This window comes from Hibiscus syriacus, unplaced genomic scaffold, assembly GCF_006381635.1.
Source record: "Hibiscus syriacus cultivar Baekdansim isolate YM2019G1 unplaced genomic scaffold, ASM638163v2 tig00110462_pilon, whole genome shotgun sequence".
Classification (NCBI taxonomy): Eukaryota; Viridiplantae; Streptophyta; class Magnoliopsida; order Malvales; family Malvaceae; genus Hibiscus; species Hibiscus syriacus.
In genome coordinates this window covers 880,851-897,046 of record NW_024062747.1, presented here as the reverse complement: position 1 = coordinate 897,046, position 16,196 = coordinate 880,851, and the positions used below count along the sequence as shown (strand labels likewise).

The 16,196-nt window shown below is 31.1% G+C and overlaps 1 protein-coding gene and 2 pseudogenes across 1 annotated transcript; 1 reads left to right on the top strand and 2 right to left on the bottom strand.

Moving 5' to 3' along the window:
• The first annotated feature begins 5,438 nt into the window (after positions 1 to 5,438).
• Positions 5,439 to 7,669, top strand: LOC120126909 (transcription factor bHLH110-like). The gene is made up of 7 exons (XM_039144950.1): positions 5,439 to 5,606; positions 5,808 to 6,417; positions 6,655 to 6,774; positions 6,868 to 6,939; positions 7,060 to 7,125; positions 7,209 to 7,268; positions 7,413 to 7,669. The coding sequence occupies exons 1-7, from the start codon at positions 5,479 to 5,481 to the stop codon at positions 7,545 to 7,547; spliced, it is 1,191 nt and encodes a 396-aa protein (XP_039000881.1). The 5' UTR covers positions 5,439 to 5,478; the 3' UTR covers positions 7,548 to 7,669.
• Positions 7,670 to 8,190: 521 nt separating this feature from the next.
• Positions 8,191 to 10,559, bottom strand: LOC120126803 (annotated as a pseudogene).
• A 1,037-nt stretch (positions 10,560 to 11,596) lies between these two features.
• Positions 11,597 to 12,751, bottom strand: LOC120126802 (annotated as a pseudogene).
• Positions 12,752 to 16,196: the final 3,445 nt, after the last annotated feature.

Here is a 16,196-nt window from a genome sequence, read left to right as displayed (position 1 = left end):
GTACTAACATACCAACTCACATTATAACACACCTTAGTACTTCTATTGTTAGTCAATCGCTCAATTCTCAATTTTAATTCTCTATCACTAATTTGGAGTGAATCTATACTTCATCTATCTTGACATTTGAACACTCATCTATGGATAATACGAAAGTTGAAGAATAAGGGTCCCTTTTTCCTATTAGTTTAATATATAAATTATTGAAAAAAACAATTATTAGACTCGACAAAAATTTAATTTAAAAATTATGGTTATTTTCGTTTAAGAAGTAATATATAGTGTTTAAGAAGAATAAAGACTGAAAAGATGCTGTTTGTTTCCTAACATAATAATTGATTTTCTTTATTAAATGGCGTATCATAATTGGTTTACCTTTAGTGGAGAAAATGCCCAAGTTGGGCCGAGGTATAATTTCAATAGATTTTATTATATTTATCATTTTAGTCAAACCCCAACTTATGATAATTTTATCCTCTTATTTTCTCTTTAATTAAATATAAAATAAGGATTTAAAATTATAATATTTTTCTATTTAGGTTTTTGAAAATAATTTTGGTCAGAGTAACTGTTCAATGTTCTATTTCGTAATCATTTTTAAATCATTCATAAAAAATACCTAATGAATACATGACAAGTGACTAGTGACAAAACTTGATGATAGAGTTTGAGGGATAATTTAAACTTTAAATAAATTCAAAGGTTTATATTAATTTTTTTTAAAAAAATTGAAGGGTTTAGTTTATATTTTTCCTAAAAAAAATATCTAACTAAATTATTTGAAAATTTGAGAGGCTTAATGAGAATTTTAAAAATTATAGGAAAGGGTTTAATCAATAACATTAAAATTTTTTAAAGTTTAATAAGAATTTTTAAAATTTTGAGGGAATAATTTTTTTTTTGAAAATTTTAAGAGTCATATTATATATATATTTTTTAAATTTTGGGAGACATGACCCCCACGTAGGGGTGTTCAAATAACCGAACTAATTCAGTTAACCGATCAAATCGAATTAGTTCGGTTAATTCTGTTTGGTTACCGAATTAGTTTAATTCGTTGTAGAGCCAAAATGAGGATAGATAGTGTTTTTAGTTCATTTTCATTATTCATTAGTTTTATTTTATTTACTAAAATTCCTATTACTTATTATTCAATAAACATTATACTTTTTTTTGAAATGGAATAAACATTTTACTTAATATAGTGACACATATACATGGTGTATCTATAACCATTCACTAAACTGATAATGGGAATATACAACATGTCAAACTTCCATGTTTGCCTTATTTTCAATTTGATCTCTATATTCCCAATTTTTATTTTTCAATTTTTAATTTAATCTCCGATAAACTATTATTTAACTAACTACCTCAATTGAATATAACAATTTTTTAATAAATTTTAATAATATATAAATTATTGAAAGAAAAAAAAACAATTATTAGACTCGACAAAAATTTAATTTAAAAATTATGGTGATAAAAAAAGAGAACATATATTATTGTAGGATTCATTTCCCTTGTCTTATTCTTCTATCCTTAATAATTCACCCAGCTTTACTCCTATTTTTCATGCTCTAATTCGCCACTTATCTTTATTATATTATTACTTTTCTATTTCACCACCATTTTTCCCTTGTTTGCATGTGCATTGCGTCGATAAGCTACTGTAGTCATACTATGTGTTATGCTTTAAGCTATGTTTCAATCATTTTTTCTTTGTTTGCATTCGTATTGCGTCCAAGCTTATCGAGGCCAGGGAAAAACGAGAATGAAAGGCAAGACTTCGACATAAAATTTTAGGTTAATAGATTTGTTGATGAAAGGTGAGTTTTAAGACAAGGAGTGTCTGAGATTATCATACGGTTTTAATGGTTAAAGAGGATATTATTCTTTCTAAAAATTTTGGATTTGAGCAACTACGTATACAATATGCGACTGTGTGTACATTGCTAATATCTAAAAAATATTTTGAACATATATTACCTTGTAATCACCACATACTATTAAAATAATATATGCATTTGTTTTTTTTTGATAATTAATGTTATACTATCAACTTGACCTAATGCCACCAGCTTCTTGCCCAAAAATAATTCACTAAACACAGGCATGCATGAGTCACGTGTAACGAATAATTTGGTAATTTAGGCTTCAAAGCAAGAACCAAATACCAAACTTTCGGCATAAGCTACTGTCATTTGGGTATGGTTTTCCAACATTTCATGCACCTCATGTTTAAAGATTTTTCTTCTTACATTAAAATATTTTGATATATAATATATTGTTAGTTTAATATTAATTCTAATGATATTATTATAATATATTTAAAAATTATAAATTTAAATATAATTGTCTTTAATTTATAGGAGAATCAAAAGAAGAGTTAAGGAAATTGATGCACAATATAACTTAAATTTTATCGATCCGATGGTAAAAAAAAAGACTACTACTATGGTATGGCCCTCCATACCTGGACCTTTGTGCGATATATTATATGCTAACAAAAGAAAGCATATATTCTTGTAGGATTCAAATACCTTTGTCTTCTTCTTCTATCTTTAATAATTCACCCAACTTTACACCTCTTTTTCATGCTCTAATTCGCCACTTGTCTATAATATACTATTACCTTTTCTATTTCACCGTCATTTTCTTTTTTAATCATCTGACGTGATTATAAAATAATAACGACGTAGAATCTTTCTTAAATATTTTTTAATAACATATAATTGTTTAAATTTAAATTCTCAAAAAAAAATAACAATTCCTTTTATCACATAATCCACTCAATAAGTTCTATTTCACTACTATTATTATTTTCATTCATGGGTTTTAAGAAACGTATTCTTATCTGTAATCGTAATTGTTTAACAAAGTAGAGAAGAGAAACAATAGTAGTCACCTATGCATGTATTCTTAGGAATCTCTAATTTATAATAAGTGGTGGAATAAAAAAAATTATATTTTAATATTAACATTTAAATATTTTTATAAAGTTTATAATAAATGGATTCGAGCAGCTAGTATCGGACTTTTTAAAAGGATTAATAATAGAATTTATTTTTCTTTGTAAGAGAAAAAAGAAGGGACTGTCGAGATTAAATCCAAGACCTAATGTAAACTACGACTAAAATAATATTCTTTGTCAATGCACCACATGTATAATATTCTAATTGAATTGTTGGATCCCATTAGGTTGATGAAAAATTGTTTATTATGTTAATATTTTGTTGATATTCCAATTCACATAATTTTTTAAAAAAATATGAATATATTTGTTATCATTAATAAATTCAAGGATTATATGCATAATTTGAATATGAATAAGTCAATAATTTCGATGTGGTTAAGAGTTTTTAGTTGGCATCTTATTTTCTTTTAAATTGTGGGTTCAATACTCATTAGGAATAAAACTCTCTCTTCCGTCCTTATTTCCTTCCCATAAGTAGAAATTATTTAAAAAAATATGAATTAAAATTATATTATCCACGAAAGTATCCAAAATTCATTAAATATGTATATTTATTAAAGTAGATTTTAAAAATAAAACATATAACAATTTTAGATCAAATATCTAAATCTATTATATTTGTAAAGATAAAATTGATTGAAAGTTTATTTTATCATACCAATTTGTTATTTTCAGAAGATAGACAACACATATCCAATAAATTTTTTCTTTGGCTTAATTTAAGGTGATTACAATATAATATTTTTAAAAAATATTTTTTAGTTTATTAGTAACTACACACCTTATAAATACATATCTTCAAACTCAAGTACTTTAGAAAAAACAACATTTACTTTTAACATTGAAACCGCTTAATGAATTCAATACATATTCAAGAGTTAATATCTCTATAACTCTACCGTGTATTATCGTTATAATATCTAAATTTGAATGTATTTAAATATTTAATATTTGAATATATAAAAATGAATTAGATATATATTTTTTAAGATTTATATCCATTCCTAGTGTTAGTACATCAATTTATTTTCATTATTTTTATTTATTCTCTCATGTCATAATCACATTTAAAATATTTTTGTATCCATTTGGAATTAAAGAGATCGTTGAGCATGGTTGACTACGTACGGGGAGTGAAAAGTGAGAATAGTGGAGAGACTATCTTATTTTATGATTTTATTTGAAATAATATTTTATATAAACGTCAAAGCTTAATGCGTCCCAACGTGGATTCCAAATGGGATGCTTATTTAAGCAATAAGTGGCCCCTCACTTTCATTTTATGACTCCAAATTCTCCCCTAGTTAATTATAAACGTACCAAAAATTGCAGCTTGGAATCCCAATGTTATTCCAATAATTGGTTAATTTTTCCCTATAAAACTACAACTTAGATAGCCAAATCGATAATCAATATATTTTTTAATAATACACATTAATTTATACATATTATTTAGGAACCGACCCAGTGGTTGCAATTTAGAAATTAAAGCATGATGGACGATGGAGAGACTGAAGGGAAAGTGGAGGAAAAATAAACAAACGACAAGTTCAAAATCTTGCTCATAACCTCCGTAACTTTTATCATCAAAATTTTTATAAAAATGATATTTATTTAAAAATTAACCATTTTAAATTATCATATTAGGATCATGAACTGTTATGTTAATGTTATAATCGATGTTTGATTTTTTAAATAAATATAAAATTGTCTTTTCTCATATTTTCCATCAGCTAACTTTTCTTGGTTTGTAATTATTTGCTTATTATATTTAGGTCTCTTTTGCATTGAAAAGGCATCTAAGTTTTTTTTTAATCCAACAATTCCTAAAGTTCAACTCCTTCAAACACCAGCTAGTTTTCAATCACCTATACAAATTATCTAATATAATATCAATTTTTTTATATATTTGAACGATCGTATTTCATATTTAAATACATATATCATTGATAAATATTGAATATAAATATTTTAGAAAGCATAGTAGTAATTAGTATGGTAGCATTAAAATTCAAAATATTAATACAAAGCTTATCAGTTGTAATATAAACGATACCTCTTATGAATCTATATAATGTTCATGTATTTTTACCTTGCTTGAAGAGTGCAGGCGTGCATGTTGATGTTATGTGTAGAAAACCCCAGTTCCTAATATGCCTATATATATATAACTGCTTAATGCATAAGTCTTTGAATTACAAAAGTGAAGGGAAAGAGCATTTTCAAAAAGAAACCTTGATGCAATTCCAGAACTAGGGTTTCAATCATATCTCATCCATCTATGTGATCTTAGAAAGAATAAAGAAGTTAAAAGAAGCTGAATCTGCATATAGGGTATTCAGTTTTCTTTGTTTCAGATTCTTGCTTTAAGCTGAGGCTTTGCTTGAAGTTGAAGGAAGAGGAAATCAAGGGAGAAAAGAAGTTAAAGGCTGAAGTGCTTATTCCTTGAACCAAAAGGAGATGCTAGCTTATTTGTTTTATTAATACTCGCTAGAATCATCATGGAGTCTGAAAATCTTCATCCCCGTGAACTTAAGGCTCAAGAGCTGTATGTTAAATATTCCTCTCTGGTAACTCCAACAAGCCATCCAGTTTCAACCATAGATGAATGGAACCCAAACCTCTTTCCGTAAGTACCTAAACCAGTTCCTTCTCGTTTTTGCTTTTTAAGGTTAAGGCTTCTGTTGTTTCCATTGTTACTTATTTGATCTGGATTTCTTCATGCAACACATATATGCTTATGGGGTTTCTTTGATTTTCAGTATAATGGTATATTGGTATTGTTTTCAAGTTTAATATATTGTGTTTTGTCGTTGTGCCTTTCATGCAGGAATATTGGTAGTAAACACAATAGGGATCTGAATGAAACCATGTCAAAATCAAGGGATCCATGCTTCAACGAACAATCTGCAAGTGAATTTCTGCTTGCAAATATCAAAGATGAGATGTCGGATTCCTTCCCCAGCCTGAGTGAGACGATTTACTGTCACTCTATAGAGCACTCATATCTACCATCTAAAAAGCACTACTGTGCACAATATCCTAGTGACTATGATCTTGGAGGAAATTATCTATGGCACAGCAATTTCTCCATTGCTAACAACATGACCGAGCTGCAGCTTTCGTCAGGAGAATTGAACAGTAATGTTCATCATTCCCCATGTCCGGGAACTACATTGGCAACGAGCAGACATGATTTCAATCATGTCTTTCCAAGTACAAACATTTCCACCTCGGATTTCTGTTCCACCTTGTTGTCAAGCTCTTTGGACTTGAACTTGAAATCCTTGGATCTTTTGACCTCAACGCATGATGGTGGAAGCTATAATCAATCTTTACTTGATATGATTCCCGGGAAATTAAGCAGAGGCGTGTTTATGGGCCATGAATCCCATGATCACAGAAGAGAACATAGTGATAGTACATCCACCAGTTCCAAAGTGGGTATCTTTCTCTCTTATTCTTATTCCTGTTTACTACCAAACAAAACAACTTAATAACGGAAAAGCTAGCCTTAGATGGAAAGATACAGGAAAAGGTTGCACTTTCCATTTTTCAGTTTTACAAACGAATCCTCAATACAAATTCATCTGCAATGAAAGAGTTATTTTTGCATTGGTCACTTTTAACATTTCAAGATCCATAAGCTGAATTGCTTGTCTTTCTACCATCATAAGGTATCATCCTTTGTTAGTGGATCCATTACAAGCACAAAGAGGCCAGGTAGCTTTTCTGATACAATGGAATCGACGCATACAGATGCTAAAAAGCATAGGTCCTCATGTCCCACATTGAAGGTGAAACTGATATTCCACTAAGAAAATCTGCAAGTTGTGGTTTCTATAACACTTTGTCAATCTCTTAAATAGCTTGGTCTTTGGTTTGTTCAGCTGCAGGTTAGGAAAGAGAAACTAGGAGACAGGATTGCAGCTCTTCAGAAGTTAGTGGCACCTTTTGGCAAGGTACATTTCATTCCATGTTACTTCCTGATCACCGTCCACTAAGTCTTGCAGTTAAAGAAGTTATATATTATTAGGGCCATACTTGTATACCTAAATATTCTATGTTTGAGTGACGGCCAGACAGATACATCTACTGTGTTAACAGAAGCCATTGGGTACATCCAGTTCCTCCAGGACCAAGTTCAGGTCATTTTCATTCATTTCACCATTGCATGCTTGTAGTTTCTTTGGGATCATGAACAAGTTTATTCTTCAATTTCCCTTTGCAGACACTGAGTGTGCCATTTATGAAGTCATCACAAAGCAAGCATTATGGGCCAAAGCAAGGGGTATGAAATTCCTTAGCTATCTCAATAAACCTCACAGTTGCGAGCCAAATGAGTTTTGAACTTAAAATTATAATCATCATTAATGGGAGAATCCATTATTGGCGAGAGAAAATTACAAGTTTGTTCCCTTCTTATTGGCTGCAGGGTTCAAGAGAGGAAGAAGGGAAAAAAGAGCACAAGTGTGACCTTAGAAGTAGAGGATTATGCCTTGTGCCCCGGTCTTTGGCATCACAGTTTATTAATAGTTGCTGTAGTGGGATTTGGACATCTCCCCATTGAGAGAACTTGAGGTTGTACGTAATAAATAGTCATTGTGGCCTTTCGGATTATGACGACTACAGGTGTATGACCGTAGGTTCAAGGTCTGGTTATGGAAGCTTACATCTTTGGCTGGCTCATTTCTACTTCATTTATAAAATCTTTATTAGGGACTAATCAACTTGACATAAAATCTTTAGGGCAATAAAGCACAACTAGAGAAAATATCATAATAAAGAATAGTCTGTCCGTCCATCAAACTTGGCCTCTTTTCCGATACAATTAAAACTTCAAACTCATAGAATCATGCAATGAAGGCCAGCGGTAAACCAAGATACTCCGTAATAAATAGTTCGTAGCATCCGTTACTAACATGTTCCTATTGATTCGGGCATTCAGACTGAACTTCTTGAGATAAGGAACCTGATAGAAGACAGTAATTTCTTTTTCTTGTCCTTCTCTTTTTCAGTCAGAATGAGAATCATGATTTGCAGAAGATCTCACCAATCTGCGCCTACTCTCGTCATAGACATCATCCTCATCTTCATTTTTCTTCTCACTAATTATACATGTAAAATGGTACATGGTTTTCAGCTCCGCTAAATGCTACAAATTGCATGTTTGTTCTAGGCAAAGTCATTTACCTTTCTTTATCAGAAAAACCTCAAAGTGTCATTGTAGCAAAATCAGCTTTCCCCCCAAGATCTTGAAACCCAACCAACCTATCTACAGCAACCCCTTTTCTGACCATACATTGCAAATATTCAACTTAGATGTGATAAAAGAGAGCATTGTATTCTAACTTCAACACTTGATACCAAAACTTATCAATATTTGTGCCAAGGGAAGATATGGCTGACCTGAAAATTATAACACAAGGCAAAGTTTTGACTGCAAGTTTGGTAACAAAGAAAGGAGCATTCTGCCAAAAAACACACAGAATCTTACGTTCGCAATTAAAGCAATTCCACAACCGGAATGAAATATGATAAATCTCTATCAAGCTTTAGAATTATTGTATGATTGTTGATGTTCACCTCAGCATCCAGCTTGATGAACTTTGTATCCACATGTTTTGCTGCAAGGGATTTCAACTGCTTATCCATTATCCTGGATGTCAATGCATAATACCCAATAAGTCTAGCAGATTTAAGATTGAGCATGCACGGTAAGTGTATCCAAACTATATGTTATGGTAGACACAGAAAAGTAAAAAACTTTACTTGCAACGATAGAATTCCTTATGGTAGAAGTGGCAAATCACTTTCTCGCTTCCAGTGACTTCACCCAAGAAATCTCCTTCAGCAATCTCCCTGTACTCTCCATGCCCTTGCCTCTTCATCGCTTCTCGGCTTCTTTCTATTCAAATAAATCTTAGTGTCATTTTGGACTTCAGAACAAATATGCCCGGATCTATAGACCATTTCACGTCATTTTGAATTAAGAATTGTCATTAAATTTCAAACCTTGAGAGCAGCAATCCTATCTGCATGCAATTTTTCCAGCTCAGGATCCTGTATACACGAAGCTCGTGAGCCTACAGAAAAGCAGAATAATGTAGAACGGATGAAAGATGTTCAATCATTAAATATAAAAAGCTTCATAAGACTTACATCCATCAGCTCATCCAGGTCAACCTCCTCGTTGACCGAAGCTGATGACTGTGCCTTCTCTTGGGCAAGCAGCTCCTATAAGACCACCACATTCACAAATTCACACACATTAAACATATAACACTCGGCATACCTATTTTCTTACCAGCTAACTTGGATAACCAGACATCAATTTTTCACAGCAAGTCAAATCCTTAGCCATTTAAAAACCACCATCAATTTATGACTATTATCTACAAGTTCAAGCGCAAATGTTGTCTTCAAGTTCTCCAACAAATTACAGCAACTTCAGTGGCTTAAGAGCAAAATATGCCCCAAAAGCAAGCATCTAAGAATCCAATTAGCATAGTGTATCCAATATTGTTGAGAAACTAATTATCACCTTTGGGAGGAGCAATATCACAGACAATACGACAATAAGCCACTTCTGTCTGAACAAATTTTCAGAGCATTACATGCTATTCAATGGAAACTCGGTGGATACAAATGGGCAGGATCAAGTCGACATATAAAAAAAATAAGCAAAATAAAGAGAAAACTAAGGTAAAAAGACACCCTTTTGATAGTCACGAGCAGCTGCTGCCATAACATTCCCGAATGCTAAATTAGACAACGTTGATTTAACTAAATCTGGATCCATTTCTCTTTCTCTGAAAGAAAAAAAAAACAAAAAAAAAAAGCAAAAACCGAAGCTTTCATGGAAATTAAATAGAAGCGAGCAGATCCAGGTATAACTAGGGATGCTTAGAGAGTTGAGCAGCTAATACTCAACTCGGTCAAAATTCGGTAAACGCTCGACTCGAGTTGTCTTGACTCGAACTTGAACTCGACACGAGACCTTAACGAGTTGAGCCAACCAAAGTCTAACTCTACTCGATTAGTTGGAGAACAACTCGTTAATTTTTTGAAATATATTTTTAGTAATTACTTCAAAATTATTTCATTCAAAAAATATATCTAAATAATAATTATTAATTTATTAATAAATAATAAATAATAAAAATAATAAGTTAACTAATATATTTTTTAATAAATAATAAAATATTATTAATTAATAATATTATTTTAATACATAAAAAACTCAACCCTAATATCCTCATATAGTATTAATAAATTTTATTTTTAGTTAAAAAATAAGGTAAATTTTTAATGAGCTTAACGAGCAACAATTCAAGCTTAATGAGCAACGAGTCGAGTTGAGCAGCAAATTTTTTTAACGAACACGAGTTGAACATAATTTTAACAAACAACGAGTCAAGTCGAGCATAAAAAAATTTTAACGAGCACAAGTCGAACACTATCCAATTCGCGATCGAATCGCTTAATAAACACCCCTAAGTATAACCTTACCTGCTAGATTTTTTATGAAAAATTGTTCCACTAAAGATTCAAAAAAAATGAAAAGAAAAATGGGATCTTGAAAATTTGAAGGAAGAGAGAGGTCTCACGTGAAACACACCGGTTTCAAAAACAGGCTTACTTTCGGCCCGGCTTGGGTCATGAAGGCCCAAAGTTGATCCTTATAGTTTGAATGTTTGATGTATCCATTTTAGGACAATGGACTGGCTTGAGGGTTCTTGCAGGCTAAGGGACCAGAAGGGAAAAAATACATTTTAGTACCTCAACTTGAATTCAAAGTTCAGTTTGGTACCTTAACTGTTTTTTTTTTCCAATTAGGTACTTCACTTTGGATTCTCGGTTTAAATTGGCACCCTTGTTTCTTTTTGTCCAATTAGATACATAAACTTGGTTTTTTATTCAAACTGGCACCTGAATTTGACTTCTTGATTTAATTTGAATTTTTTTGAATTTAAACCTATTTAGGCCAGAAAATATTTGACAAATTCAAATAATTTTGAAATTTTATATAAAACATTTTTATTTCAAATATAATAATTAATTAGACAAAAACACAATTATCAAATTAAACAAAAAAATTAGGTACCTAATTGGACCAAAAAGAAAAGCCTAAGTACTAAAATGAATCAGGAAATTAAGTTTAGGTACTTAATAGGAATTTTTTACCAAATTAAACATTGAAACTAAACTCAATACCAAAATATATTATAAGTTTTGTATTTGATGTACCGATGATATATTATAAGCTTTGTATTTTATATATAGTTTTGTATTAGATTCCCTATGAATAGTATGGTACATCATTACAAAAATTTAAATAAATTCTGTTTAAAAAATTTACAATGACATATCATCGTCGAATTTACTACAGATGATACATATCATTCATATACTTCCATTCATCAAATATAAATTTTAATTTATATCCAATAACTTTAAATATAATTATATGATATGAATATATAAACATGTTAAAGTTTTTTAGAAGCGATGTTAGTGGTTAAAGAATACTTATTATCTCTAAACGTCCTAGATTTAAGCACGACATCTACAATGATGTTTAAATGTTTATTGTCAAATAAAAGACTGAGTTTTAAACACATAAATGTTAACATTAGTTCTAATGTTTGTGCTCATCCTTGATCCATACTCCACCTCTGAAGCCAACATCATCAATTGGGAAAGACGCTAATTCCGGACACCAGCTAACACTCGCAACTGTCAAACTTTTCATCGCTTCTTGCAACATTGGCCATTCTAATTCCAAATCCGATTGTGATTCCAACATCAACCCTTCGATCTTCCAAACAATATTGTTGTGTCCCCAAAAGTTTTTATGCATATTCGCAAGATTCCCGGAAGAGATCGAAAGGTATTTAAGCAAAGGAAGTGATATAGGGTTGAGCCAAGCAGGACTCGTCTTTCCTGGATAGAACTTGAGTGACAACTCATGGAGTTGTTGTGGAGGACTGAGTTGGTCGAGTTTCGAGGTCAGATCACTCCCATGGCTATCGAAGCAAGTTATCAACAGATTCTCCAGATCTTGTAGGTTCACCAGTGCATTAACCTCGTTATCTTTAACTTCATCACCATGTGTTAAATGTAATCCAAGTATCCTCAATCGTGTCACGTTTCGTAGCTCTCCGATACGACAACCGTGGCTCGAAGATCCGGCAGGCCTATAACAGGACAGTACTTCGAGGTTCGAAAGCCTCCCCAAGCCTTTTGGCAAGCATTCAAGTGAATCACAGTTACTAACATCTAACTATCTAAGACCTTGAGCTTCTTCAAGGTAATGAGATTTTGGAGCAAAGTTTTCAGATTTTGGCAATAACTCAAGTCCAAAATCTGAAGGTTGGCGAGTTTTCCCGAGGAAGCTGGGAGTTCAATCAAAGGGTTAAGCTGAGATAAGTTAGATGTTGAGGTGAACCAATATGAAATAACAAGCTACTGATAGGCAATTCAAAGATCGAAACATCCAAAACTCGTAAGTATCGAAACTCACTGAGTTTTTTAGCAGTGCTTGATTCGATATTGTTCACTTCACCAGTTTTGGTTGTTGAAACCAATCCCTTATCCCCTTAGCTTTTGATTAGCAGTAATATGTTTTCTGTTCGTGCTGCTGGTAATCCCCTGGTGGCGGCAATTAGTACTATTTGTTGCGCAAAATGCATCATCTTTTGCTATTTTGATGACCATTCCACGAACCTTATCACGCATTTTGCAAGTTAAAATCGTCCCCAACACTTGCATCACCCAAATTCCTCAACATACTTCTCATGATTTGTTCTTCTGTGAATGTTTGAGAAACCCAAACCCAAACTCTTCTCTCAAAGTGACCATCTATTTCTTTTTCATTGAACACTCTCTGAGCAAACAGCCATTGGCGTCGTGGCTTGGTTGAAGTTTAAATTTTATATTATTAATACATGTGTATCTATCTTAAAAAATATTTATGGATCTGTTTCATCATGGGATTAAAGTTGGATCAGGTGAAGAAGCTGAACAAGCAGAAAATAGAAGATGTTGAGGACTGATAAAGAAGTTATCAGGTAGGTAGCTTATTACAAGTCTGTTATGAAAACAGTTGGGGGATTAGTTGGGTCATTTTTCTATAGCAGTTTCTTAAAGTTCACTATTAGACATTGTAACTGGGGCATAATTGGGTCGGTCTTCTTATCATCTTTCTTGGGTTCAGGCTTCTTAGTCATGCCCATAGCTGGGGAGGCTTGTCCTAATGCCTGTTTTCCTTTAATCCATCAAATAATCACAAGTTTCAGAGTCGTGTGTTCTTAGTATTTGACCTTGTTTATAGTTTGGACGTTTTTGCTTATACTGCCTTCAGCTTTCGGCATGCCAGGAATCAAAATTCATAGCAAACCAAATCCGAAATCAATTATGTGGGTATAATTATTGATACTCCTTTTTTATCAAGGAAATGTTAACCAATTCGGTGGTTAACATGGAATTTTTGTATATAAAACAAATATAATTAATGTTTTACATTTTTAATTCTAATTTTAGTCTACGTCCAATCAATTAACATACAACTAAATTTAAAAAAAAATTATCTATTAATTTAATAAGATGAAACACTAAATTTTTTTTAAATAAAATTAATAATTCAAATTATTGTAATAATGTGAATGAAATAAATAAGAGTAGAAGTGTCATATTCATGATGGACCTTAATAATATCTAATCTAAATTACTTAATAAATGAATCAAATATTGATAGTTATATTAAATATAAATTAAACTACATCATTGGTCGCCGACTATTACTTCTCTTCTATTTTAGTCATTATATATTTTTTTGCATAAATTGTTACTGGTATTATATTTTTCTATTTTAGTCATTTATCGTTTATTTTAACCACTGACTTAACAAAAATAGTAACATGACACATTAGTTTTTTGGATAAATGTGAATTTTATTTACCCAAAAAATTTGAAGAATTCATACAACCAATACCACAAACAAAAAACAACACCTAAACAAGATTCAACTCTCTACAAAGAGATCTATTAACTGGATTCTCTCTACTTATGGGCAATCCTATCACTCTATAACTTATTGTTTCCTTAATACAATGAATAATCGCCTTCTCCTACAGAGATTTTTGTTGGAAGATCTGTAAATTCTTCTCCCTCCACACATGATAATAAAAGAATTCCACGTAATTCCCAAAACAATAGTAAGCAAGGACTTACCCTTAAGACGAGAAATCACCCAAGCAAAATCCCAACTCCAACCCACTCTACACGGCAAATGGAAAGGCTGCAGCACACTCAACCAAATTGTTTTAGAAAAAGTGCAGCCGAAGAAAATATGGTCTCCGGACTCAAGCTCAATACCACAGCATTACCAAAGGAAAGCAACCTATCCTTTGTGGGCAATATATTTAAAATTGTCAAGAGATAAGCGATTGCTTTGGAATGTGAAACCAATGTCAAATTAATCTATGCCACCTACCTTGTCCCTTCTCTGCCTAGCATCCTTCCAAATCTCAACAATAGTAAGGTTATGATCAAGGCATAACTCATTATTGTCTCCATTAACTCAATATTTTTTATTAGACTGAGATGATTACAATGTAGTATTTGTTTAGAGTTTTCCTAGTTGATTGACAATGAATACACACTTTGCAGACGCAACTGGTCGAACTCAAGACCTATAGGAAGAAAAATATTTTTTTTACAATTGAGATTGCTCAACGAGTTCATTAATTCAACATTTAAAATTAATAGTAAGTCAATAACAAATTCATAAATATTTTTTAAGGTGTACACATATATATTAATATTATAAAATTTTCGTACAAGATGGATATATATAAAACTTTAGGGTGAGCAACATTAATAAAATGGATAACTATATATATATGGTTAGGATCCACTTATACAATGTAAAACTCTTTAGTTTTACACGGATTTAGGACTGTGGTTGAGATTGACTCATTGTTTTTTTTCCTCTAGTGAATATATTCTCATTTCCTGCTGTTAATCTCAATTATCTATTTTCACTCATCAAACGATCCTAAATCTGTGTAAAACTAAAAGAGTTTTATATTGTGTAATAGGATATTATCATATCATATATATATATATATATATATATATATATATATTATCGTAATAACTATTTATGCATAAAATAATATGGTGACTAAAATAAATATATATATATTGTGATGGTCAATTATATAATTTAACGTACAAATCTTTCGTTGGCTGAAAAGTAAATTTATCCATGGATTGAATTGATTGTTTTTTTTTCCATTCAGATTCTTTTCTTCTATTCGACTTAAAAAATTAGCTGACTTTATTCCCATATGTAATGGGGTAAGAGGAGGTAGAATAGTATGTTGCCCCTAACGTCAGGTTGAGAGCAGCTTCCGTAGAATACCTCCAGCAGAATTATGAATTGCTCCCCGTGAGACTCGATCTTACGACCACAAGGTTAAAAGCCTTTTGACTTCAAAGTTTGGTTTTAATATCCATTTAATATTATTCTTTTATTGAACTTTATCTATTAGACAACATCTTTTTCTTTTGTTTAGATATTTGGATATTAAATTATGGCCATAAAATTACTCGACTGACAAATAACATACAAGGTAGTAGTACTGGTGACGACCCAATGTGACTTTTAAGTTTGATTTAGGTACATGGTGCGGGAACAACATTTTCCTTAATAACAAAGGTTGTTTGATGGGTTCTGCATTGCTAGTTTTTCATAAGCTCGAAGTTAGATATTTTTATGGGGTTGGCTTACTGTCCAAAATTAATTTATATTTCTCATATTTTTTTCAGTCCGACTTGAAAGTTTAAATCTAATATTTATTTAATATCATTTTATTAATATTAAATTTTATTGTATTCGTATTATTAGCGAAGTAAATTGTTTTATGTAAAATTATATTATAAAATGTATACCATATAAAGATAAATTAAGTGATAATTTTTTATATAACTTTAAATACAAAACTTTTTAATTAATAAATAGTAATACAATGTTTATTTTCTGGTATAAACTCAGTCCATATCAAACGAGTATCTCGCCAGAAGAAAAAAGAAAAAAGAAATATAAGAGATGTTATGGGTTAGGTTTGAGTGAAGTCAATATATGATATCAACCTTATATGTTATTGTTCAAATTTTTATTCAAATAAGTGCATTAAATTTCACTTAAATC

Coding starts and splice junctions, on each gene's coding strand:
- LOC120126909 (XM_039144950.1), top strand. CDS start 5,479: ATGGAGTCTGAAAATCTTCATCCCCGTGAACTTAAGGCTCAAGAGCTG. Junction 5,607..5,807: donor TGGAACCCAAACCTCTTTCC/GTAAGTACCTAA, acceptor CCTTTCATGCAG/GAATATTGGTAGTAAACACA. Junction 7,269..7,412: donor ATTATGGGCCAAAGCAAGGG/GTATGAAATTCC, acceptor TATTGGCTGCAG/GGTTCAAGAGAGGAAGAAGG.